The 25,924-nt window shown below is 39.3% G+C and overlaps 1 protein-coding gene across 3 annotated transcripts in view; it reads left to right on the top strand.

Moving 5' to 3' along the window:
* LOC121903639 (ral guanine nucleotide dissociation stimulator-like) overlaps nt 1-20,882 on the top strand; it is a 69,329-nt gene extending 48,447 nt beyond the window's left edge. For 2 of the 3 annotated variants that reach the window (XM_042420862.1, XM_042420860.1), the window contains exons 2-18: nt 3,381-3,685; nt 5,030-5,104; nt 6,494-6,687; nt 7,098-7,222; nt 8,953-9,168; nt 9,269-9,372; nt 9,502-9,586; nt 13,123-13,200; nt 13,587-13,673; nt 13,788-13,820; nt 14,261-14,382; nt 14,589-14,684; nt 14,921-15,179; nt 15,341-15,415; nt 16,564-16,830; nt 17,464-17,578; nt 18,057-20,882. In XM_042420862.1, the coding sequence (XP_042276796.1) occupies nt 3,381-3,685; nt 5,030-5,104; nt 6,494-6,687; nt 7,098-7,222; nt 8,953-9,168; nt 9,269-9,372; nt 9,502-9,586; nt 13,123-13,200; nt 13,587-13,673; nt 13,788-13,820; nt 14,261-14,382; nt 14,589-14,684; nt 14,921-15,179; nt 15,341-15,415; nt 16,564-16,830; nt 17,464-17,578; nt 18,057-18,232 (2,412 nt within the window). In that variant the 3' untranslated portion in view covers nt 18,233-20,882. The remainder of the gene's footprint in view (nt 1-3,380; nt 3,686-5,029; nt 5,105-6,493; nt 6,688-7,097; nt 7,223-8,952; nt 9,169-9,268; nt 9,373-9,501; nt 9,587-13,122; nt 13,201-13,586; nt 13,674-13,787; nt 13,821-14,260; nt 14,383-14,588; nt 14,685-14,920; nt 15,180-15,340; nt 15,416-16,563; nt 16,831-17,463; nt 17,579-18,056) is intronic. The other variant, XM_042420861.1, reaches the window with a different exon arrangement.
* The last annotated feature ends 5,042 nt before the right edge of the window (nt 20,883-25,924 follow it).

Below are 25,924 nucleotides of genomic sequence, written 5' to 3'. Positions count from 1 at the left end.
AAGCGTCTGAGTCAGGCTGAAGGAACGAGTGATACAAACCTAAAATTAAAAAAGATTAAAGAAAGATGCTTCCTGCTGATGTTTGGGAGGGATTTCCATCATATTTCCACAGACGTTCTTATCGACTTTACTTGGACTGAGATCCAGTTTTTTCGAGACGGTGTGACTGATTGAATTGTAAAAGCTTCTTTTCCGCATTTTTCAAGCTATTTGAGCAAAGTGGTCACAGAGGTTTTCATCTTATTCACTTGAGGAATTTATGCAAAAACAAGTGTTGCTCCAAACAAGACTGTGAGAAGAGAAGAAGAGTCTCTCATCACGAGATTCAGCTTTTAAGACGAAGAGGCCAACAAACACACTTTACTTGATGTCTTTACATGTTTCTACTTGTTCCAACTTTCTGATTTTGGAGATTTCAATGTTTTAACTTTCATTCTTTCATGCAAAAGTGAACAAATCTTAGTTGGTGTTAGTTTCAGCCCTCTGGACACTGAAAACTATCGATCGTTCAGTGTTTCGCAGCAGTGTTCAAGCAGTAGGAAGAGTCCGGTTATCATGGCAACGCTCGTCCTCGCCGGAACACGGATGAATGGGAGCGTTTATGTCGGGAATCGACTCGGCGGATGGAGCGAGGCGCTGCCCTTGAGCGCTGCCTCTTTTTTTTTTTTTTTTGTCAGGGTTTGAAGTGATAGCAGCAGCGGCAGCGGCGGTTTTGGCCTCTGTGGTTTTGGCTGATAAGCACCTCTCCTGCTGTCAAGGCCTCTCAGCTGCAGCTGTGGCTCGGCCATTATACCAGTACGGGATTTACAACAGTCCAGGGGTTTGTCTCCTCTTCTTCTTCTTCTGCACATTTATCTGTCACATACACCCTCCCTCCCGGGGTCACTGAGGTTCAGGTTCTGTTTAATCTTACAGTCTTACTTTTATAGTTTTTATCTAATCAGCAAACACATGACTAGTTTATTGAGTTTTTGTAACCTGGTTAGAGTCAGTTAGTTTACCTTTAGTCAGCATGTTGGACTTCCTTCTGTCTTCTTCTGTGGTGTGTAAGAAGACGTATTGTTTGAGCATCAATCCACCAGACTTCATTTTGTTTTTCTCTCTCTTTTTTTTTTTTTTTTGGCATCCATTTCCTGCTCATACTCCCATGTGTCAAGGGGTTTTTTTTTGTTGATGTTGAGATTAGAAGTTAGTCACACTAACAAAGGTTTAAATTCTTCAGAGCTGCAACAATTAGTCGGTTAATGGGCGGCTATTTTGATATTCGGATATTCATTTCAGTCAAATTTTAAGCCAAAAAAGCTGGTTTCAGCTTCTAAAATGTGATGATTGAATGTGTTTCTTTGTCAAACATGATGATGATTTTATAGACAAAACAATTAATCAGTTAATCAAAACAAATAACCTGCAGATTCATAATGAAAGTAACGGTTAGTTGCAGCCCTAAAACGTTCACATTTAACGTCTTTAACGTCCAAAAACACCGAGCAGTTGTAATGTTCAAAGATACTGTGTCACTCATTGCTCCGCTTTTCCAAATTCACAGCCATCCTTATTTGAGCCTGTTTCCACGGCGACAGAGACACAACAGAGGGAACTCAGCCTTGACTTAGATGTAACCGAAACAGATCCTGACCAAAAAAGCAGGCAGTGAAGCAGTGGAGGGATGGTGGGGGGGGGGCGGGGGAGGGGGGGAGCAAACACACTGAGCCTTGGAAATGGACTGTGATGACTAATGCTCCCTGGATACACAACAGGGGCCGTGACAGATGACTGTGGCATGCCAGATTACATGCCATTCCTCCATCCAGGCCTCCACTTAGCGCTTCACGCCGCCGTAGCCCTCGCTATTGAGGTTCAAAAAATGTTCAACAGACCACTCGAGGTTTATTTTTCAGCAGCGGATTGGAAGCACATGTGATAAACCGTGTTATCGTGGACGTGAACCATCTCTCTGTTTTTGGAAATATTGGAAGTTTATTGGAGGTTTTTCTTCAACAACAAAGGGAATTGATTTATTTTATTGATATACTGTATAAGACTGCAGTCATAGAAAACTAAATAAACCGGAAACTATTCACATTTGAGAAGCTTGGGACGTTTTTTTTCTCAAAACAGTTTAGAAATGTATCGTTTCAAGAATTTAAGTCAAGTCAGTTTTATTTATGAGGCTCAAAACTACACATTTCTCTCAAAGGAAATTTAAAAAAATTAACAGTTTCAAGTTCGTCAGCATCTTTTTATGACTTCATATTAATACTGACACCAAGAAACATGGTGTGATACAGACCGAGGCTGTTAAAATCAATATAAGAGTATTGATACAAATGATAGATCAATGTGACACATTGTATGGAAGTTCAATAGTGACCACTTGTTGTGTTTGACTAACAGACAAAACACACAGTTGATATGAAAGAAAGAAGAACTACAGACTGTCAAAGGCAAACAAAAAAACTATATGTGTTAATAAATACATGAGGAAATAACTATAAATACCTAAACAACAATCTAGGTACTTTCTACTGGTGATTGAGTAATTACTTAATTGACTAATCGTCACCTTTAAATGCTCCTTTACTCTGTTTATACACATCAGTAGTGCTCGTACAGATGTTGTCGAAGCTGCACTTTTTTTATTAGAGGCGGCTTCTGTCTTTGATCAGGAAAGATCCGGTTTTGCTCTTAAAGCTGTAAGAAGTTACTCTGACAGTTTATCCTGCGAACCACTTTTAGTTTTGTAACACGTCGATTAGTATCTGTTGTGTAACGGCGAGTATCTGCATCGTGACTACAGTGTGACTCTTGCTGACGGCTGAGATAATGAATGAAAACATCACCGTCATCATCACTGGCGGTCTTTTTTTTGTTGCGGTCTGTTGCATCTTTGTTTTTGATGTTTAGCAGAAAACAACAACAAAATGTTGACATGCAAACGGCCTACAGAGCCCTCATTCATGCAACAAGCGGCTTGTGTTAATTCCCTGTTGGCTATATACAAGCTGCAGCTTGTATTGTAGTGCCAGTTATCCAGTAAGCTCTGTTTAGTAACAAGCTATTGTTTGTTTGTGAACGGCCACGCACATGATTCACAAAGTATGACTCAGAGAGTTGAAGAGAAGAGCGCCAGGTCACACAGATGGTCATAATTAAAGGGTTTCAACGTAAAATTAGATGTTGGACATTTTTAAGTCCCGCACGGTAACGATGGCATCTTTTCTGCGTCTGTAACTCCCTCTAATCTGCTCAAAGCAGATATTAAAAGAGCGTGTTCCTACATGAGAAATCCACTACTGTGGGAAAAAAAAAGAGCTTGTTACAGAAATGTAAGAGTAAGACAGCAACCGGAGTTAAATTTCCCCGCCTCCTTTGTCTCGTAGAGCTCGACGCAGGAGATCGGCGAGGAGGCCGAGGAGGACGCCATCTTCACCATCACGCTGAGGAAGGTGCAGCTCCATCAGTCGGCCAGTAAGGGGCAGCGATGGCTGGGCGTGGAGACGGACTCGGCCCTGAGCCTCTACGAGACCTGCAAGGTGCGGACCATCAAGGCCGGCACGCTGGAGAGGCTGGTGGAGTACATGGTGTCGGCGTTCAGGGGAAAAGACTCCACCTACGTCACCATCTTCCTCTGCACATACCGCTCCTTCGCCACCACCAAGCAGGTGCTGGATCTCCTGCTCAACAGGTACGGTGATCTGTGACCTGCGGCCGCGAGATAACTGGGTCATAAGATGATGAGAGGGAGAGAATGATGTGTATTTTTTCAGGGTTTTGTTTAATTTTTTAGCCACGTTAGCAGAATGACTTAAGGAGTGACAGTGTTGGTCTTTCATTCAGGCTTCCTGTCAGTCGGTACTGGATATTTTTACCTCTTTAAAACGATCTAAGACGGAAAAATCAGTCTTTAGGTTGACCTGCTCACAGCTCCAGACTGCAGTCATTCATAACGAGCTAGACGGGAGCTTTACACCCTGAATACTGTGGCTGTTGGGTCTTTAAATGATTTTCATTGTTTTTTTATTCCTGTCAGAAGCTACAAAGTTTTAAACCAACTGTTTTTTTAGCTGCTTTGGCTTTCAAATAATTCATTGCATAGATGAGATTGAGGTAACATTGCCATGTAGCTGCCCCACAGTTTAGTAGCAAGTATAGAAAGTTAACAGAAAACCGTAACATCATCCTGAATGATGACTTCATGGTTCCTCAGGCATCGTTTCTTCAATCGTTTACTCCTTATTCCTTAACACGTAACACCTAACAGGATTTTTGAATAGCTGGAAATGTAGTTTCTATTTTGGTCTTAATTGGCAGAAATGCGTCAAACAAACTTTTGTTGATTACTTGTAATGACGTTTGTAACGACTGAGTCAACTATTAACAGTGAACATCCTGGTGACTCTCACATCTCTGTTATAATTATAATTTTATTGCACATTTTTGGTCATATTTTATGAATGCATTTTTTTACAATATAATCACAATTTAAAGCTGCCTGTTGAAGACATCATATATAATGAATGTAAGAACAGATTAATTTCATACCTGAACAGGCAACATGCATTTTTAAAAATGTTTTTTCAACTATTAAACTTCCTTTTTTGTTTTCTGTTTCTTTTTTTTCCTTTACAGTTATTGTATTATATTATTATATTGTATTTTTTTATTTCCATATATATGCTTTGGTTTCATATAAACATATTTCTATATTTTGTTTATACCTGTTTTGTACTGTGGAAAATGTCAAACTAATTTTTTTTCGTGACATTTCTAAAAATCTTGTCAGGTCTCAAATGTTAACTGCAGCATTTACAAAAGTTTTTTCTGCATGCAACAAAGAATAAACATGAGGTTTGTCATTCCCACAAGAAATATCTGTTATTTAGAGAAAGTTGAACCTTTTAAAAGCACACTAGGTGTGTTTTTACACGCTGTGCACATGGAGGTTCTCTTTATTTCAGGTTCAGTGCATGAAATGTTCAGAATTTTTTTTCTGTATATCAAAATTTGAATGTTGTATTTGCTGTTGTAGGTATGCCAAGCTCCAAAACGTGCCTGCAGCTACAGCACACAGAGTCTCCCAGGACGACTGCACAGAGCTGAGAAAGTAAGCCTGCGGTGTCGAGCTGCCAACATTAATCACTGAGCTTCATCCCACTCCTTCCCGGGTTTAAGGGATATCAGCAGAGTTTTTCAGCCGGTTATTTTTCTTTGCTGGACACCTGTCAGATGGGAGGAGGGTCATGAACTGATAAAACTGTAATATATCACAGACAAAGAAAACACTGGAGCTGTTATTGCCCTTTTTAGCTTCAGTTTCACTAAAACAGCTCTTAAGCATTGCTAGCGTTCACCTTCAGATTAGTGTGCTTCTTTAAAATGTTTCTGTTCTTTTCAGCAGCTTGTTAAAACACAGAGAGCAGCTGCCATGCTAGCAATGTTAGCATTTTGAGCAGCTGCCATGCTAGCAATGTTAGCATACACTTCATTTAAATTAAGGGTTATAAGTAGCTGTTGTGTTGGAAATCCCCCTTGAAACCAAGACACAACTAGTTTCAATCTCAACATCACAGTTTTAGCATTTTCAGTTAAGTTTTTAAAATACCTTCTTCCTTAATGCAAATAAGCACAGTGAGCTTTAGCTTAATGCTAGAATAAGATATTTTTGGATTCAGGAGAAATGGCTGTAAAACATTGTTACAATGCAAAAGCAACAATTTGATATTTTGTTGTACCTTCATTTAAAATCACTTGTTTCATTTTGTTTTTCACTTTTAATATTCATCTTTAGCACAACGACACCGAGAGCTAAAACTAGATGCTAACAGTAGCTCAGAAGTAGCTTGTTAGCATGGCTGAAGTTTTGTTTTAACTGGACACAGAGCCTCATATTCTCCATTATTTGCTGTTTAATTCACTCCAAACAGGCAACGTACAGACTGTACAGACATTCCCTGTATGTTAGTGTGTGTGGAGTCTATCTGTGCTGGTCTCAAAACATACCAGTAACTCCAGTTTGTTTTCCTCCACAAGTGTTTTCATTCACTTAAAATGTGATTGTCAGCTTATGCAGACACATCATTTCTCATCCACTTGTGTCTTTGCGTCGCATTCACACCACCTCTAAAATTCATTTTGTGCTCAGTTTGAACACACCTTAACAAACAGACAGTAGCAGCGTCGTATGTTATTTATCTGTAAGGCTCCACTTCTGCTCGCTGGTCACATATAAATACAGAACTTACAATGTCAGGTAAGGTCAGGTCTTTTGAAAAAGGGATCCTGATCTCAATGAGACTACCAGTTTAAATAAATAATTGAAAAAATGAATAAAAATGATGCATTTTAAATTGTTTTTAACAAGTAAAGCAGCTCTAAATCAGAACATTTCTTTAGTATTTACATTCTCTGCAACACCAACATGTTCATGTTGAGTTTTATATTATCATTTCTTTAATTTCCGTCTTTTAAACGTTGTTTCTCCGTCGTGTCGCAGCACTGTTTCGTCCATCCTGGGCGCGTGGTTGGACCAGTACTCCGAAGACTTCTGGACTCCACCGAACTACGACTGTCTGCACCAGCTCATGTCCTACCTTCGCCTGCACTTCCCCGGCTCGGACCTGGAGCGCCGCGCCCGTAACCTGCTGGCCCACTTCCACCGCCGACAGCAGTGTGAGCCTGATCCTGATGGTATGAAGGACAGGACAGGAGAGGGACAACAGGGCAGGGACTGCCAGATGTGTTTTCATGTTGAGAGTTTGATTAAAATCTTTTTATTCGGCGAGTTTGAACAGTTTGTCCTCACACGTGGACGACTGCACTTTAGCTGTAGACACAACGTCAGCTCACATGTTGTAAAGAACAGTTTGGTCGTGCGAGTGATAAGAAGTAGTTGACAGTCACCATCAGCACACGGTTATTTTGAGCACTTGAGTGAAATGTTGAAATCTGGCGGGGGGGGAGGAAGTGAAAAGGTCGGAAACAAGATGAGATATTAAAACGGAAGAAGTGCAGGAACCGTGTTATAGGTTGAGCTCAGGTTGATGCTGTGTTGTAAAAAAGATGTTTTTGTGTGTGTTTTTTTTTAAAAATATCTCCAGGGGAACACATCGGCTGCCCTTTTGCCACGCAGGAAGAGAGCGGCTTTGAGGACGAGCTTCCTGCTTTTAGTTTCCTGTCGTTTGACCCCATCATGGTGGCGGAGCAGTTCACGCTCATGGACGCGGTGAGGATGTTTCCCTCAACTTACCTCGACACCACACCGTGTCTCTTTTGAGCCAGACAGACAGTCAGTCTGGCGTTCAGGTTATATAATAATAGGAGGGGCGGGTTTTAAAACTGATGATAATAATATTGGAACAATAAACTGATGATATCAGGTTTGAAAGCAACAGTTTTCTTAACATTAAATCTCACAGACGTCTAAAAGTTTACAAGTATCCAATGAAAAGTTTGCAAATCACAAAAACCTTTTCTTTCTTTCTTTCTTATTATCAGAGTTACTTCTTTTCATGATGCAGTTTCAGCTGGGACCAGAGTTAGAGTCAGAGTCCCAAACAGCCTTTTAAACCACATTTTTAATGCACAAAGTGACCAAATGAATGATTTTTAAATCCACCATCAATGAAGGCTTTTAAAGAGGTGCTCCATTGTTTTAATATCACATATCTATCTATCTACATATCAGCAAACTGACTTTTATGTGTAAAAATTGGCGTAGTTACCTTTTAAAACTGTCCCTTCTTAAAAACCACGTAGTCTAACTCACTTAAAACTATATTTAAACACTGTATTCATACTTTTTTTAATTAATTATCCGCATTTCTCTTCATCACAGATCATCACACTCTCTCTAAACACATTTTATAGATCATTTATACAACTTTCTGGCATTTATCTGTTTTTTTTTATGAATCATTAATGTCTCTAAATCTGTTAATTTCTGTTTTACTTGCATACACATCATCACCAGTATGACCCGTTCCAGTTTAGACAGAGAACCTGCATGACTATGTACACATCCCATCATTTCTCAGCCCAATTTGCACATTTTTTTGTAATCTAGAGCTTCAACGATAAGACTATTTACTATTTTGATAATCAATTAATTGTTTTCAGTCATTTTTTTAAGAAAAAATTCAAAAATTCTCTGTCTCCAGCTTCTTAAATGTGAATATTTCTGGTTTCTTCAGTCCTCTGTGATAGTAAACTGACAGTAAACTCTTGCCGTTAGCAGATGAAATGTTATTGGCTCTAATCCCGAAGCAGAAATAACCACCTGCTGATGTCACCTTCCAGAGAGCCACAGCAGACATCACACGTCTTTATTTAATTATTTCATCACGGCAGCTGCTTTCACAGGCTGAGTAATTCTCCTAATGACCAGTAAACTGACCTTTTATGTGTGTGTGTGTGTGACATCGGTGGAGTCTCTCTTTAAAAACTGTTCCAGATTGAAACAACATGATCACATGGTCTAAATCACTCAAAACACGCCTTGAAATACATTATCCACATCTCATCCACACTCGCTCCAAACACTACTGGACATTTATGATGCTGCTTTATAGAGCATTTATATGATTATCTGTTAATGTCAGTTTTACTGGCATACACTGGATATATTTGTGTATATTTGAACATCTTATTGTTGCCATTATTGTCCTATTTCAGTCCTATTTGACTTTTATACTGTATGTTTTTATCCATTACAGTGAAAATGTACTTGTACGTTTGCATGTCTCATATCATTACACCTCTAATGTGAATTCCCAGCTGAAAAAAAAACACTATTTTCTCTCCGTTTAACTTTTATTCTCATCTTATTTTACTTTATTTTGTTTTTATTTAACTACCGACGTTTAGCTGGTGTGATTTCCTCTGTACGCTGCCGCATCGACACGTGAGTTTCTCTCAGGATTAATAAAGTATTTATCTGTCTCTATTTCCGTCCAGGATCTGTTTAAGAAGGTGGTGCCCTACCACTGCCTGGGGGGGATTTGGTCTCAGCGAGACAAGAAGGGGAAAGAGCACCTGGCTCCCACTATCAGAGCCACTGTGGCCCAGTTCAACTCTGTCACCAACTGTGTCATCACCACCTGCCTGAGCAACCCGACGCTGAAGCCCAACCAGAGAGCCCGGCTGCTGGAGAGATGGATAGACGTGGCCCGGGTGAGCAACCGCAGATTGGTTTATTTGCACTTAGAAATGAATTGATGTCAGTTTGTCGTGTCTCTCTCTCTGACCGGATCGTTGTTCCTGTTGTGTTCAGGAGTGTCGGATTCTGAAGAACTTCTCCTCGCTGCGAGCCATCCTCTCCGCCCTGCAGTGCAACGCCATCCACCGCCTCAAGAGGACCTGGGAGGAAGTGTCACGGTAGGTTTTTTTTAAAACTCCGATGAAATCCACGTAGCGCTGACGATACAAAAGTCAGCCTGTAACTAACAGCGGCGGGTTTCCGTTTTCTTTCTTTCTTTCCTCACCAACCTCTGCGTCGGTCCGCAGGGAGAGTTTCCGCACCTTCCGCGAGCTGTCCGAGATCTTCTCAGACGACAACAACTACTCTCTCAGCCGAGAGCTGCTGGTGAAGGTGGGTCACACTGAAATGATTGACCCCCAAACAAGCAGACAACAAGTCCTCAAATACAAAAATATAAATCACATGTTGAAGCTTGTTAAAAATTCTAAATATGATTTTTCTGTTTGAAAATTAGGTCAAACCAGTTTTACTCACAAATCAAATCAAATCAAATTTATTTATAAAGCACATTTAAAAACAACAACAGTTGATCAAAGTGCTGCACAATCATGATAACAAAGGCCATGAAACAACACAAAAAAGACACTGAATCTTATATTATAATAATAACTAATATTATATAGATATTGTGATATCTTTATTGTACTATCGAGATACTGTAGTTCTTAGAGTGAGCGCTGCTTACACACAGATTGCAAACACCTCATTTCACGGAAAACTGTAAATTTCAGTCAGTGTCCTACAGGTTAGTTAAATGTGTCAAAGGTGGAAATGATCTCATCTCAAGTCTCATCTTGCATGTTAGAAATCTGCTTTGTCAGTTGATTCATTCAAGAAGCTCGAGCAACAGTTCGACCTGCAGTTAGCAGCTGGAAATATTTAGTCACAACTCATCTCTACGTAACAACTGGTTTGTGTGATGCAACCAGCGATGTGTAAATCTGCACGTTATGAACGAGGCTAACGGGCTCCAGAGCTTTAACAGCCTTACAGTAGACATAACAATATATCGAAGTGTACCTTAAATTATCAGATAATAAGATAGAGGAGTGCCAGAAAGAGAAGTATGTAGTTTCTCCCTGAAACATCTTCATGTCTGTTGAGGAGTGATATTTGACTCTAATGCGTCCTTATTTATCAAACAAACCAATTAATCAATCTACATGAGTTATATAACGGCTACGCGTGGCCGTGGAGCAGCAGGGCAGCAGGATGTACCCGTCCCACCTCTGGACTTCCTCACATCTGACTCAGTACAGCTGCAGAGAAACATCCTGCACGGCAGAAACACCTTGTTACCACGGTGACGGTTTGGATCACAGCATCCATATATCACCCGTGACGACCCGGGTGGGCTCCGTGCACAGCTGACAGATCGCTGTCATCGTTAACGTGATTTACGGAGTTAAACGCAGAAAGGTGTCGACACCCGCTGAGTGTTTTGCAGCACGTAGTGACGCACTCGGGACGAGATCAGCAGGAGATGACAGTGACTGTACAGGAAATGAGACGACAGATTTACGTGTTACATATACTGCTGTTGTCATAATAAGCTAAATATTAACACTGAAAAAGGATCAATTTGATCTATTTTATGTAGTTTTTTTGTATTTTTGAATCTATTTCATCTGTGTTATTACTACATTTTACTCATTTTTATTTCCAGTGTGCATTAGTCTCAAATTGTTCCACTGTTTACATTTGCGTCGTCATCTGTAAAGCACTTTTAACTCCACTAACCTGTAGGAAGATGTTATTCAGATGAAGTAAAAATAGTCTTGAACATGAGAACTCGACTCAAACCCACGTTAACTTGTTTATAAGTTGGTCACACGTGCAAAATGTGGAACTTACAAACATGCATTTATTGGGGACTACTTTCAGCGGTGGATGAATCTACATTTAGTGCTCTTGTGTGTATTTCTGGCAGCCGGACGGTGTGTGTGTGTGTGTGTGTGGAGGGGGGATTAAGTCAAAATAAACTGCAGTGTGTGTTCATGTTAATGAAGGAACATGTCAGCCAGTGTTTTTAAGAGCTTTTGGATAAAAACTGAAGCTCTACGGCACAGAGGAATAAGATATATCAGGCTTGTTAGTAGGATCAGATCATTGGTTTAAAGAATATCACCAGCTGTACAGTTTAAAGAAGCCTTATAAGGTATAAATCAGTAATAAAACAGTTCAGATGTGTACAGATCTGTAAATAAACACATCTCTGATCTCGTCTCTACGACCTTTTTATAAACCTGAGACGTTTACTGATGTAACGTTTCCTCCGAGGGAATCCCTGCTGACGTCAAAGGGAGGAAACCTTCTTTGGCAGGTGTAGATAACAGCTCTGACCCGATTCGTGTGTAAAAGAGCACCTCGGGGCGTCTCCTCTCTCTCTCTCTCTCTCTCTTCGCTCTATCAGCTCAGGCCAGGCCGCCGTCACTCAGCTCAGTCAGCTCGGGTTACACGAGGGGCTGCGGGAGGCCTCTCAGCGTTACATCACCGAGGAATGTGACTGGGAACGCTCAGAGGTGGATTTTTCTCTCACATTTTCTCAGACTCGCAGCGAGAACTGTGTCGAAGGAAAAGAGGGTCACGCTCTGTAATTACAGTCATCCCGAAAGACTTTTAGAGACTTTTTGTGTTGGTTTAGGGCCAAAAAAGTACTCAGGAAATGAAAAAATATGTAAACACAGCGACATGTTAAAAGAGCAGGTTCAGTGTGGGTCAGTTAATGATGCCAGAAGCTTTTGGAAGACTTGTAAGCTGAATTAAAAAAAAAAAAAAAGTTCCATGTTGCTTAATAACCCCAAAAAGACCTGAACACTGATCCTCTGACTCTGGAACATCGAGGCCAGCTGCACGCTCTGGCTGCACAAACAATAATAACATCAGATCCTTTCTGTTAGGAAAAACAGTGACTTCAGTTGTTTTTTTTTTTAACGCAAAATCTGCCATTTAATTCATGCATCCACTAATATAGTATCAGATTTAAAGGGCAACTCCACCAGTTTTACAGGACGATGTTTACAGCTTGTTTATCTCAGCTTTGGCTCGGAAAAGTTTCTCACAGAAAACCTGTTTTTGAAACATGAGAGCGTTTATGAGGCAGGAAGAATAAAAAGCTGCTGAGTTGCATTATGGGAAATGTAGGATATAGTGTTTTTGGATTTTGATGCATATAAAGGGACTGAAATTCATGATGTTTTGACGTTGCTGCTTCAACTCGCACCAGTCTTTTCTAGTGTCTCTCAGTTTTTGTGCTGTACTACATTGCTGGGTAACCACATCAGGAAGTTATAAGCTGTTAAAGTCAACGCTGCCATCTGCCTGTTGATTTTACTGTTTTCCTCATTGTGGTTTCAGAACTTTTTGTGACTTTTATTTCTAGGAGTCGGCCTGTTAATATTTACTGTCAAATTAGCAACAGAGTGAGCGCGATCTTTTGTTTATGAAAACGTTGGATATTAGGAAATTAGGCATTATTGATATATATTTTTTTGTATTGTTTTGGTACGTGATAAAGGTCATGTAGGTAAATATACCAGCAATAAGAAAGAGAAGAAGAGACACCCACCGACACACCTGTTACACATTCAAACGTGGTGACATATTTTTGCAGTTAAATGAGGTATTTAAAAAAAGTCTAAACTGTTTTGCAGCTGCACCAGTTTTAAAAACTGACACTCATGGAAAATTGTCAAATATCAGTTTCAGCCTTTAGAAAAACATGCTGTTACATGTTTTTATTGTTTTAATGAAGGACTGCAGGTGAATTATGAGGAATATTTACACCAGATTTGACAAATTGCAGTATATTTCTGTGTTTTTTGTGTGTATTTAACGAGGATGGACTGTCTGTTTTTATTCTATAGGAGGGCACTTCCAAGTTCGCCACTTTGGAAATCAACCCCAAACGAGCTCAGAGGAGACACCAACAGCAGAGAGACCTGGTCAGTCCAACAAACAAACAACACTTTCTGATGACTAACTTTCCTCACAGAGGGGTTATTTTCATCATCAGTGATCCAAACATTCACACACATTCAGCCCCCCGGCAGCTGCCTCGTAACACTGAGATCATTAAGCAGTTTCTCCTGCAGCATCAATATTAGACCAACAGCTCCATCTAGTGGCAGCGGAAGTCACTGCGGTCTGTCCAAATCTGAGGAGAAACAGACGATATGCTGCAAATTCAGCCTGTTATTTTAGAGATAAAACTCTTACAGTTAATGTTTGGGTAACTGGCTTTTGTCTGATACATTCTACGTAAAAATGTCTCTATGAATCTCAGTTTTCCAGCCTCCATGTTAACCTCTGATTGTTCCTCTGTGATCAGGGAGTGATGCAGGGCACGATTCCCTACCTGGGCACCTTCCTGACGGACCTGGTGATGATGGACACTGCCATGAAGGACTACACTGAGGTCAGACTGCTGTGAAGCATGATTTTATACTGTGATAAGTTTTTTTTTCTCATCTACTTTGACAGATTATTATGTTTTTACTGTCACTCATGTTTTTTTTGTGTCATATTTCAGGGTGGTCTGATCAACTTTGAGAAGAGAAGAAAGGTAAATTTATTTTCTTGTATATAACGATTAGTCAATTAACTGATTAGTTGCCAACTATTAAATTAATCACCAACTATTTTGATAAGCAATTAATCATTTTGAGTCCAAATTCTCTGATTCCAGCTTCTCAAATGTGAATATTTTCTGGTTTCTTTAGTCGTCTATGACAGTAAACTGAATATATTTGAGTTGTGGACAAAACAAGACATTTGATGAAACAGTTATCAACATTTTTCACCATTTTCTGACATTTTATGGACCAAAAAACTAATCAATTAATCAAGAAATAAAACCACCAATCACCAACCATGTGTAGGTGAAAGATAGAGGAAGCATATCTGAGCTCAAGCAGACAAAAACAAATCAGACGAATCAAAATCTGACAACTAATTTCTTTTCCTTCCTGTTTCTCTGTTTCTCGCTCTGCTCTCTACCTGCAGGAGTTCGAGGTGATCGCTCAGATCAAACTGCTCCAGTTGGCCTCCAACAACTACAGTTTCACTCAGGACAGCCACTTCAGAGAGTGGTTCGCAGGCGTGGAGAAGCTCAGCGAGGCCGAGAGGTCAGTCACTTTCACTTTTTCATTCAGTATCAACACCATCACTTCATCATCATCATCATCATAGAGCGATGACTCAGCGCGCGGGGTCGTGTTCAGTTTGTCGGCATATCGGTGCAGGATGGAAACGACAGCATGGCTCTGAATAACAAGACTGTGAGATGAGTTTAAATTAACGTCGTCTTCGTCCTGACATTCTCTTCCTGCAGCTACAATCTGTCCTGTGAGATCGAGCCTCTGTCGGAGTCGGCCAGCAACACACTCAGAGCCAAGAAAAACGGAGGAATCATGAAACGCTGGAGCGAGTAAGTGACCAAAACCGAGACAGAGATCTGCAACTGCTGATCTGAGACAGAAACAAACATTTCATAATGTTGCACAACTTATAAATGTATATTATAATCACTAATAATCATAACATACAGCAAAATTAATGCAGATTGAGCTCAACAACACACACATTTCTAATATTATATATACTTGTCTGTCCTTCTGTTGTGTTATTCTTTCTGATCTTCTGTTATTTTCTCATCCTCTCCAGCCGGCAGCTGACGGAGGCCGGCTCCAGCGGCGCTCCAGGCTCTCATTCCAAGTCCTTCGACCACTCCCACTACAGACCGTACCAAGGAGGCGGCGGGGACAGCGGCGACGCCCTCAGCGTCACCTCCGTCAGCTCCAGCGGTTCAGACCTGGAGGACGTGAACGCTAGCTTCCTGTCCGATTCCCCCGAGGGACACGAGAGGAAGGTGAGGAGGAAAGATGCAAGAAAGAAGTCACCACAAAAATCTACCAAGATTCTGGTATTTTATACGAAATACAAGAACATTTTACTGGTTATTATGTGACTGTTTATGATTGGATTGATTTAAAATCGGGTAACAATTCATATTTTCCACTTTCTCTGATTGCTTCGTTCACCTGTGTGACTTCCTGGTGTTTCTGTTTTTTTGTCCCTCTCAAGACGTCGACACCCTCAGTGAAACTTTCTGTCTCTGCTTTGGGGAGAGAAGCTCCACCAGCAGATACGACCTCAACGGTAACAGAATGTTTTTTTTTTTATTTAATTTGTATTTTAATTAAAAGAAAATGAAACAGACATAAAATAACTTGAAAACTGAAGAAAAGCAGTGTTGTTGCTGCTGCCCTCTCTGTAGTTAGAAGTAACTATGCTGAACAGTGATACACCTGTACATCACTGCAGCAAGGTGAGATGTTAAACCACTGGAGGTCAGCAAACACAAGGATTTCTGGGTTTTTTAACTCTTTAAAATCTAATCAAGGACGCTCATAGATAGTTAAAAACAAACTTTACCATGTTTAACCAAATATGATGAGAAGAGCTTAAGGTAAGATTATTTTATATGCTTCAGAATGCTCAATATGTCCAAATAAAACAACACTTGTTTTGATTAGTCTTTTAAGTCATTTATCAGGCAAATATACAAAACATTTCCTGGTTCCAGCTTCCCTAATGTGAGGATTTGCTGTTTTTCTCTGTTATATATCATTATAAATTAAATATCTTTGGACTTGTGCTTGCAGCAAAAAAAACAGATCAATGAATAATTAAATAATCTACTCTAACAATAACCCCAAACCTAACAATAACCCTAATCCTAATTATAACCCTATCCTAACAATAACCCTAACAATAACCCTAATCCTAATTATAACCCTATCCTAACAATAACCCTAACAATAACCTTAATCCTAATTATAACCCTATCCTAACAATAACCCTAATCCTAATTATAACCCTATCCTAACAATAACCCTAACAATAACCCCAAACCTAACAATAACCCTAATTCTAATTATAACCCTATCCTAACAATAACCCTAACAATAACCTTAATCCTAATTATAACCCTATCCTAACAATAACCCTAAACCTAACAATAACTCTAATCCTAATTATAACCCTATCCTAACAATAACCCTAATCCTAATTATAACCCTATCCTAACAATAACCCTAACAATAACCCCAAACCTAACAATAACCCTAACAATAACCCTAATCCTAATTATAACCCTACCCTAACAATAACCCTAACAATAACCCTAAACCTAACAATAACCCTAATCCTAATTATAACCCTACCCTAACAATAACCCTAACCCATAACCCTAATCCTATCTACTACTGTAAACTCACCTGCCGCTTTGCTCTGCTGTTGTTCAGTTCTGGGAGTGCACGTCGCTGTCGTCTCTGGACACCTCGGGGATGGGCTCCAGCTCCGGTTCGGCCTCCGGTTCCAGCAGCGCCTCCTCCTCCTCCGTCTCCTCCTCCACCCCGCTGTCGGCCTCCCGCTCACACAAACGCTCGGTGTCGGCGGTGTCGAACTACTCGACTCTGTCGCTGCCGCTGTACAACCAGCAGGTGGACGACTGCTGCATCATCAGGGTCAGCCTGGACGTGGAGAACGGCAACATGTACAAGAGCATCCTGGTGAGGAAACGGAGAGGGCCGATTCTCTCTAAAAATATATATTTAATTTACAAAAACAGTTCATAGTAGCACGTTTGAGTATTAAATATAAGACTCTTTATCTTTATCAGCAAGCTGCTTCTGCATTAAAGCTGACAAACAAACATTATTAGTAAATATCAGTAATATGTGATAAACATAAACAAGATTGTTCTTATTTTAATGAATGAATTTAATGAATTAATCAATACTTAACTTACTTACTTACTTAAAAACATGATCAAATTACTGTGTAGTTGTGACAGTTTATATAAATTTTACATTTTCTATCAAATATTCAGTTTAGTATCACTCTGGCAGATTTTGGGACAAAGCAAACTCCAGTCTTTGGTGTTCCTCAGAGATCTCATTATCTCTGAAACTCACAACTCAAAGAATAAAAACTCGAGTATTTGATTAGTTCTCTGAGGAGTCACTTGTACAGAAGACACAAGAATACTGTATAACTCACATGATATTTTAGTTTTCAGCCTCTTTAAGTGTCGTGAAAGTCAGAAACGGATCTGGTTTCAATGTCCTTTCAACATGTTGTGAGAATTCCTTTAATTTCACTCAATGTTCATAAACAGGTTTGATGTTTCTCTCACGATTCAGGTGACGAGTCAAGATAAGACTCCAGCCGTCATCAGGAAAGCCATGATCAAACACAACCTGGATCGAGAGAAGACCGAGGAATACGAGCTGATGCAGAAAATCTCCGAGGACAAAGGTAAAAAAAAACAAAAAAAACAAAACACTGTTTGTCTCGACACAGATGTGACGAGAGTTCTGCAGACAGTCAGAGAGAAGAAGAAATAAATTCTGTTTATTTATTTTCAAATGTAAATTATTAAGAAATTTCTGTCTTTCTCTGTGTGACTGGGCCATTTGTCCACACATGTCATCAGATCAGGTCTTAAAGACATTCAACTCTCTCAAATCTTATAAATACAAACTGTTTAAACAGTTTTTTTTTTATTGGTCATTAATAGTCATTGAAAAGAAGGTTAATAAAATTTTGTTGCACATGTTTTATGATGTTTTCTGCAGCTGCGGTCATGAAGAATCTCAATCTGATACCAGGAAACTGGTATGATGTGATCCTCTAGAGAGACGACTCCTCACTCGGTTACAGTTGTTGTAACTATGGAAACGGATCTGTTTTGACTCACTACATGTTGTTTTCTTTTCTCTCTCCTGTCTCGCAGAGCTTCGGATCCCAGACAACGCCAACGTCTTCTACGCCATGAACTCCACTGCCAACTACGACTTTGTGCTGAAGAAGCGCGGCCCGACCAGGCCGGTGCGGGCCAAGAACGTGGCCAGTTCGACGCTGCCTCGCATGAAACAGAAGGGACTGAAAATCGCTAAAGGGATTTTCTGAGGAGAAAACGCGCCACTTCCTGCCCCAACTCCCACCTACCCTCTCACCCCCCCCCCGTTGCCAGTCTCCGCTCCTCAGAAGAGACGTTTCTGTTTCAGGTCCGTCGGAGGCCAACTAACCTGAAGTATCTGAGTTTTGGTAGCGACTGGATGAACACTGAGATGCCAGAGGAGATAGCAAAGCAACCTTCCTGTGGGTTCACGGGAAGCAGAGGAGCACCTTAGCCGCGTCGCGTCATCAGGACCCTCCGGTGGACGTTAAAAGGCTGTCGCGGGAAACTTCCTGATAGTTTCCAGAAGAGGCTGCGGAAGAGTTCATGGAAACCAAAGGATATCGTTTTGTAGGGAAAAAGGAAAAAAAGCTGCGTCGGTTTGAAATATCACGCGGCTGGTTGGGAAAAAAGCAGATTCATTTCATTTCCATCATCTTTTGTTTACAACTGTTTACATCTTAACATCACCTGGTCAGCTTTCAAACATTTTAGTTTCACGCACTTTCAATTTAAAGCATTTTTTTTAATTCCCACGATCCCCCCCCCCCCCCCCGGTAGCCTTTAGGTTACTCTTCAGTCTTCATGCACGCCCCCTACTGGCATGGAGTGTACATAAACGGACAATACGAAGCCGCAGCGAGCGCGCGCACACACAGATGTGTGTCCCAGCTGGGTGTTCGAATGTGTTTCTATTTTTTCAGGGAACTTTTTGTTGTGAGTGTACCATCGCCTTTACCGTCTCACCCCTCCCCCCCCCACCCCCCCCCCGAGGTTTCCTGATGTCGGAAGTGTTTTGTGGGACCGCAGCACTGAACGTTTTGTTCTCCGCCGGACAGCCGGGACTCGTTTAAAAAAAAAAACACCGGCGACGCTGACGTGGACGGACCTTTTAAACTTCTGAACGCTGCCATGTTAAAAAAAAAAAAAAAAAAAAACCCACAAAAAAAAAAGGTCTGAAAAGTGGTCTGAAATGGAGACATTGTGTCAAAATCCAGTGGGCACAGCCATGAGTCACATGCCACTGTTTTCTTTTTTTTTTAATTTTTTTTTTTTATTATTATTATTATGAATCGTAACCACTACACCAGGAAGGATGTGGCGGTCTTTAACTCGCACTTGACCGAAGACAAAAACGTTCCTGAGAGGAGAACAAGTGAGCTGAAAACAAAAAAAAAAAGACTGAGTGTATATAAATATCCATTAACACCGACTGTGCAGTATATTCTTTTGAAATGGACCATGAGATTTTTGTTAATAGAATCGTCACGAGATATTGACTTTTTTTTTTTTGTTTTGTTTTATTTGTTTTGTACATTTTTTTTTTGCATCTCTCTGCTCTGACATGGTGCTGCTAATTATCTTTCTGAGGAGGTCGAACAAGCTGCACCACTCTCTCTCTCTCTTTACTTCCTGACCGCCGGCCGCCATGTTGGAAGACGACAGAAACATCTTTTTTTTTCCTAACGTACGGAAGCTCAAATCTGCCAAGAAAAGACAAAAAAAAAAATTTAATATTTGAATGAAAGTAAAATTAGTGGATAATTAATAAGAAACTTAATACATAAAAAACTAACATTTTGTCTTTTCCTGGAATAAATTGGTTTCCATAAATCAGCGCAAAACTTAAAAATATTTAATTTAATTAAATTTGACCGTATTCTTTCAAGAGTAAAAGTGTTCAGTGATACTCAAACTTTTTTTTTTTTTGGAAGAAGCCTCAAAAATGACAATTTTACCATCTACAGTAAGGCACCAAAAGCAGACTTTTGAAGTAAAGGTAAATACACTAATTGTATATATTCAAATTAATTATTATATATTAGGATAAATGTTTTCAAGGGGTTCCCAAAAAGTCTTTAAAACATACAGAAACATCCAAAATTTAAAACAAACTTGATGTAACAGCAAACCGATGTTTTGATTTAACCCCCGTGGTTCAGTTCTCATTCTTACAACATGGCGGCTCTTCCTTCATATCCATCAGTAACCGCTCTCCGAATGTGCCATGACAGGCCTGTGATGCGGACGCTCACCCGCCGCGTCCCGCTGATTTATCCAGCAGGACGTTTTTTTCTCGCGCGGTGTCGTCCGCCGGTGATGATGACGGCAGCAGAGTCTTTTCCTCTCCGGCTGTAACATGTACTTTGATGAATTCCAGATCTGGAAAACTAGTCAAAAAAAAAAAACTCGTCAGAATAAAGAGAAGCTCCTTTAAATGTTAAAACCTGGAGTCTGGAGAAAACGTGTGCAGGAGTCCAGATGAACGACAGTGACGCTGCACACGACTCTTCTCTCTTTTCTCTGTTTCTCTTTAAAGGGAAAATCCAACCTGAAAACATCTCATCACTGTTTTTATATAAAAAAAAGCTGTTTTTGGTGACGTACTTTCCACTGTTTTGGGTCCATTTTGGTGTATTTCTTTAGTTCCTGTGGATACGAATCCTAACAGCTAGAAAATCAACATCAACACTGATTTTAAAGGGCTTCAGTTTCTCTCTGCTTTCACACATAACATTTATTTATGTGAACAATTAATCTAGTCTTTTTATTTTAGTCTCTAAGATGTTAGAAAATAGTGAAAGTGCTTCCCAGAGCACAAGGTGGCTTCATATGGAAGTTTTTGCCCGACTAGAGAGAGTTGAGTTTATTTATTTACACTGGTTTAAATCAAACAAATACACACAAACAAGAAAAAAAATCTACATGCAGGAAGAGGAATAATAATAATATGTATACATACAAACTAATATGATTATTAAACCAGAATTAAAGTGTTTTTTTTTAATATTCTCTAAAGGATAATTAAGAATCCATATGTCAATCTAAATATTAGGACTACAACTAACGAATATTTTCATTATTGATTAGTCTGATGATTATTCTGGTCTATAAAATGTCATAAAACGGTGGAAAATGTTGAAAATGTTTCCCAAAACCCAAAATGCAACCTCTAATATATTACTCAACGTCCCTTTTGTCCCGACCGAACAAGCCACAACCCAAAGATATTCAGTTAGATTTTTTTTTTTTTTCTTAATTGATTCATAGCTGGGAGTCATTTTTTTATCAAAATAGTTGCAGATTAATTTTCACTTGATCGAGCAGTTTAAACAGTTAAATCGACTGATCCCTGCAGCAGTTTTGCCGTTAATCGATTACCAAAATTGCTTCAGATTAATCGACTTTCAACTCTAATGAAGTGCCGTTGCACAGCATTCTGGGAAACGTAGGAAATCACCAATTAAAGGAAAGTGTGTTCACCAAAACAAACAAACAAACGCTTGAATCTCTACGGTTGGATTTTTCCTGACGAGTCGTTCATATCACCGCAGAACAGAAACACTACATTTGCCTGGATTGCACTGCAACCATGTTTTGCCTTTTTTTTTGTTGTTGTTGTTGTTGTTATTGTTGTCGTTGTTGTTGTTGTTATTTTCACCTGCATGAAGTTCATAATTCTCTTTAACGATCAAATGAATGAAGCGCCGTGATTGGACCGAGGGGGAGGGGGGGGGCGGGGAAGGGGAAACAGCCTGCGAAAGCAATATACGGTGAGGAGCGGCGAGCGGGGGGGGGGGGGGGGGGGGGGGGGGGGGGATCAGCGGCTGTCGTGAATGTTGTTCGTAAACACTGTGACCTTCGACCCCTTTCACTCCCCCCCCCCCCCCACCCCCCCCCTCTCTCTCTGCCTGTCTTTTTTTGATCGGCGGCGTCACGTCGAGCACTGTGAACAAAAAAAAAACAAACAAAAAAAAAGGATAAAATGTCTTGTTTCCCCTTAATGGTGTCAGTAGTGAATCCCTGGTGACAGGCGTTGACCCTACATGTGCCAAAAATATGAAGGAAAGAGAGAAAAAGGTTTAACAGGCTTTCACAGTGTGAAAAAAATCAAGTTTGTATGTTTACTTGTTGTCGCATTTTTCTGAAAAACAAACACAAAAAAAAAAAGGGTGAGAACACTATTTAAAAAACAAAAAAAAACCAAACAAAAAAAAAATAAAACAGTTGTTACAGAAGCCAGTGTCGCCTCCCTGTGGAGAATTAGACTAGCATCCAAGAAACTTGAAACTAAGACGTTTGTGAGATGAAGTGCAGATGAAGCCGTCGTAGAAACCGCTCACGTGTGTCCGTATATCTGTCAGATCTTTCAGGAGCAAAAATTTTAAAACCCGGAGCATCTCCGCCTCCAAAATCAGGTTCTTATTCCAACCAAACTTTATTTTTAGAAGCCTGTTAGTGACAAAAATGTTGCAGCTACATTTCTGGTTGAATTACATGAAACTCGGGCTCACTTTACAGTGAGTTTTTATGCTAAGCCCCCTGTCGATTATGTGTAAAATCTGTCGAAATTAACTTTACTGTTCCTCCGTCTGGTGCTCAACATTTTAAAACAGCCTTTCAGATATTTTTGCCAAAGTTTCAGGGATAAAAACCAACACATCTGTAGTGAAAACCCAACAGAAGAGACTATTACAGACTGCGTTTACAGTATTTACAACCTGTGTTCTTATATAAACAACTCTTTGCAACAGGACCTTCGATGCAGCGCCGCGTCTGTACAAACAGTGTTTTGGTTTCTCCTACTTGATGTCACAAACTGACTTGTGTTCAACTCTTAATGGTTTAAAAAAAAATGTCTTGACTTTGGTGAGAAATGCTGCTGCAGCTAATCAATGATCAGTTGAATCTAGTCAATAACAGCTGGCTTATAACTGATGGACAGATTAATAAATTAGACCAATTTCTTAAAGGATAAATTTGGCATTATTCTATATTTTTCTTATCATCAACAAATCCCATGAAAGGACCGAATGGTTGCTGTTCATGCTTCACAACCGCAACATTCCTGGTGTGACTCCAGCCAGAGACCTTCGTTGTCATCTCTCTCTCCTCCTCTTCCTCTTTTTCCTATAACAGCTGGACACTGTAGTTTTTAATCGGGCTGCAACTAACCTTTAATTTCATTCTCAATTAATCTGACGATTATTTTCTCGATGAATCGTTTTGGTCTAAAAGAGAAAGTCAGAAAATAGTGAATTTTTTTCGATTCTATTTACTCACTGTGTCGTGTTTGACACAGAAAAGCTTCATATCCTCACATTTGAGAAGCTGCAACCAGCAAATCTTTAATTATTCAATTGTCAAAAATAGTTGCATTTGCAATTGTTGCAGCTTTAGTTTTTAGTTCTTGAGTAACGTCATTCAAACGGGAGGAAATAGTGCGTTTGTCTGGGACTGTTTTTCAGTGGTGGAAGGATCTACGTTAGGTGCTGTAGTGAGTATTTCTGGCAGCAGGACGGTGTGTATGTGTGTGTGGGGGATCGAGTGTTCATGTTAACGTGTCATTGACGTGTTTTTAATAGTTTTTGAACAATAACGGAGATTTACAGCACAGAGGAATAAGATATATTTAGACAATACTTGTTAGCAGATGAGTTCATTGTTGGTTTTGGTCTTTTGACAAGAAGAAAAGTAGAAAATAACTTTAAGACATTAACGCTACCGATGCATTTCATTTTTCCCGACATCACTTGAACGCAGCGTCAGTTTCTTCTTTTCTACAGTGTTTGGTTGGAATGAAAACTGTCAAACTTTTGGGCCTTAAATGAAAACGACAGTGAGCAGCAGCGATTCTGTGTTTTTTTTTTCCAGCTGTTCTCAGTAACATCTGTGGTTTCTGCAGCAGCTTCGTCTTCTACTTTAAACGTGCTCGTGCTCCTCCGGCAGGTTTGAGGTTCATCGTGCACATGAGTGAGTTTCCCGAACCCCCCCCCCCCCTGCGAGCGTCTCTGTGCTGATGAGGTCGATGTTTGGACTGGTCCGTGTTGAGCTCTTCGTCGTAGCCCGTTGTTGACATGACGTACCTTTTGTGATTTGACCTGATTCTGTGCGAGTTTGAACAAAAAGGCTGCGTTTACAAGAAGAAGAAGAAGAAGAAGAAAAAAAAAAACTAAAACTGGAAACCAGCTGGCGTGGTGTGTGTGTGTGTGTGTGTGTTTTTATTCTTTTGTTTTAAGTTTTGTTTCGTTCCCCTGAACTGTGCTCGGGTGCCATTTTCCATTTTAACAAAAAGGATTTCAGAACTTTTTCTAAATGCAGTCTGTTTTGTTTTACTTTTCCTACTTTTCCCAAGAACACAAAAAACTTATGTAGAATACAAAACTGTCCTTGATTATGTCTTTGTTTATTTATTGATTTGTATATAGAGATTTTGTTTTGCATTGTACATTCTCTCCTTTCTTGGTTATAGATTAATATATTCATGTATATACGAATAAACATTAAGTTTATAAAAGTAAAAAAAGGCTTTTTGTTTATTTTCTTCTTCTACTTGTGTTTGAATGAGGAATTGTTTTGGGGTTTTTTTGCATCTAAATGGGAATCTGCTCCGGCTGAATCTCTGCTGTACGTTACATAACTGGTGAAATAAATGGTTTATTAATCAGAATCAGGTTTATTGCCAAGTAGGAATTTTCTCTGGTGTTGTGGTGCATATTTAGATTAAAATATACAAAGTAAAAGAAAATAAGTACCACAAAAGTCAAGTAATGGTAAATAATATAAAATAGAAATTTACAATGTTAAATTTGTGAAATATATTCAATATATGATATGAAAATATATTGAAAAGAGAGTTAAAAATGAGGATTGATTGATTTGGATAAACATGAACGTGAATACCAGACTGGAAACAGATTCATCCAACAGCAAACAGCATAAAGATGATTTAACAATTACAAAAAGCAACAAACAATATAAATAAATTCAACTTTATTTGTCCCTGTGAGGGCGATTATACGCATCAGCTTGACATCTATATGTAGATCAACCTACATACACACAGCTGATAGGAAAAATACTGTAAAATACTAAAAAAGAAAACAAAAGACAGTAAAATAGTAAAACATTATCAGGCTGGAAACTACAGAGGTTGCAAGTTAAAGGACGAGTTCACAGTTTTTCAGGCGCGTCTTAAATCAACATTCAGGAGCCCAAATGAACATTAAAACCTGTTTTTCTTGCTGTAATCATTCCTCCTGTTCATACTGACCATTAGAAGATCCCTTCATAATGAACTTACAGTGGAAGTGATGGGGGACAAAATGGGAATCTGCTCCAGCTGAATCTCTGCTGTACGTTACATAACTGGTGAAATAAATGGTTTATTAATCAGAATCAGGTTTATTGTAAGTAGGAATTTTCTCTGGTGTTGTGGTGCATATTTAGATTAAAATATACAAAGTAAAAGAAAATAAGTACCACAAAAGTCAAGTAATGGTAAATAATATAAAATATATATTTTATATATATCCTCTTTTTGTTACTATGCTTCCACCGCAGCTCAACAGGGAAACACAAAGAGGGAATTTGATGATAAAAAAGATTGTAAATGTGAATATGTAAATTGAATATGGATCAAACAACAGCCCAATTAATTAATATCAAGAGAAATATGTGAAAAAAAACTTCATATATATCTGCTAGTCTAAGAAGAATTAAAAAAACTAACTTAAAAAAAGAGAAATGCTCAGTTCAGGGATTATTTACAAGCAGTGCAGAATTCACAAAGAGAAATAATCATTAAACATTTAAAAACTTAAACAATCTAACTTATTTTTCTTCTGTTGTTTTGTGTGAATAAAGAATTTCACCAGTAATAAGAAAACTTTCTTTTTTACATTTTTCATTGTAGCATATAT

This window comes from Thunnus maccoyii, chromosome 9 (assembly GCF_910596095.1).
Source record: "Thunnus maccoyii chromosome 9, fThuMac1.1, whole genome shotgun sequence".
Taxonomy (NCBI): Eukaryota; Metazoa; Chordata; class Actinopteri; order Scombriformes; family Scombridae; genus Thunnus; species Thunnus maccoyii.
Note: the sequence above shows the minus strand (reverse complement) of the source record. Positions and strands in the feature narration are given on the sequence as shown.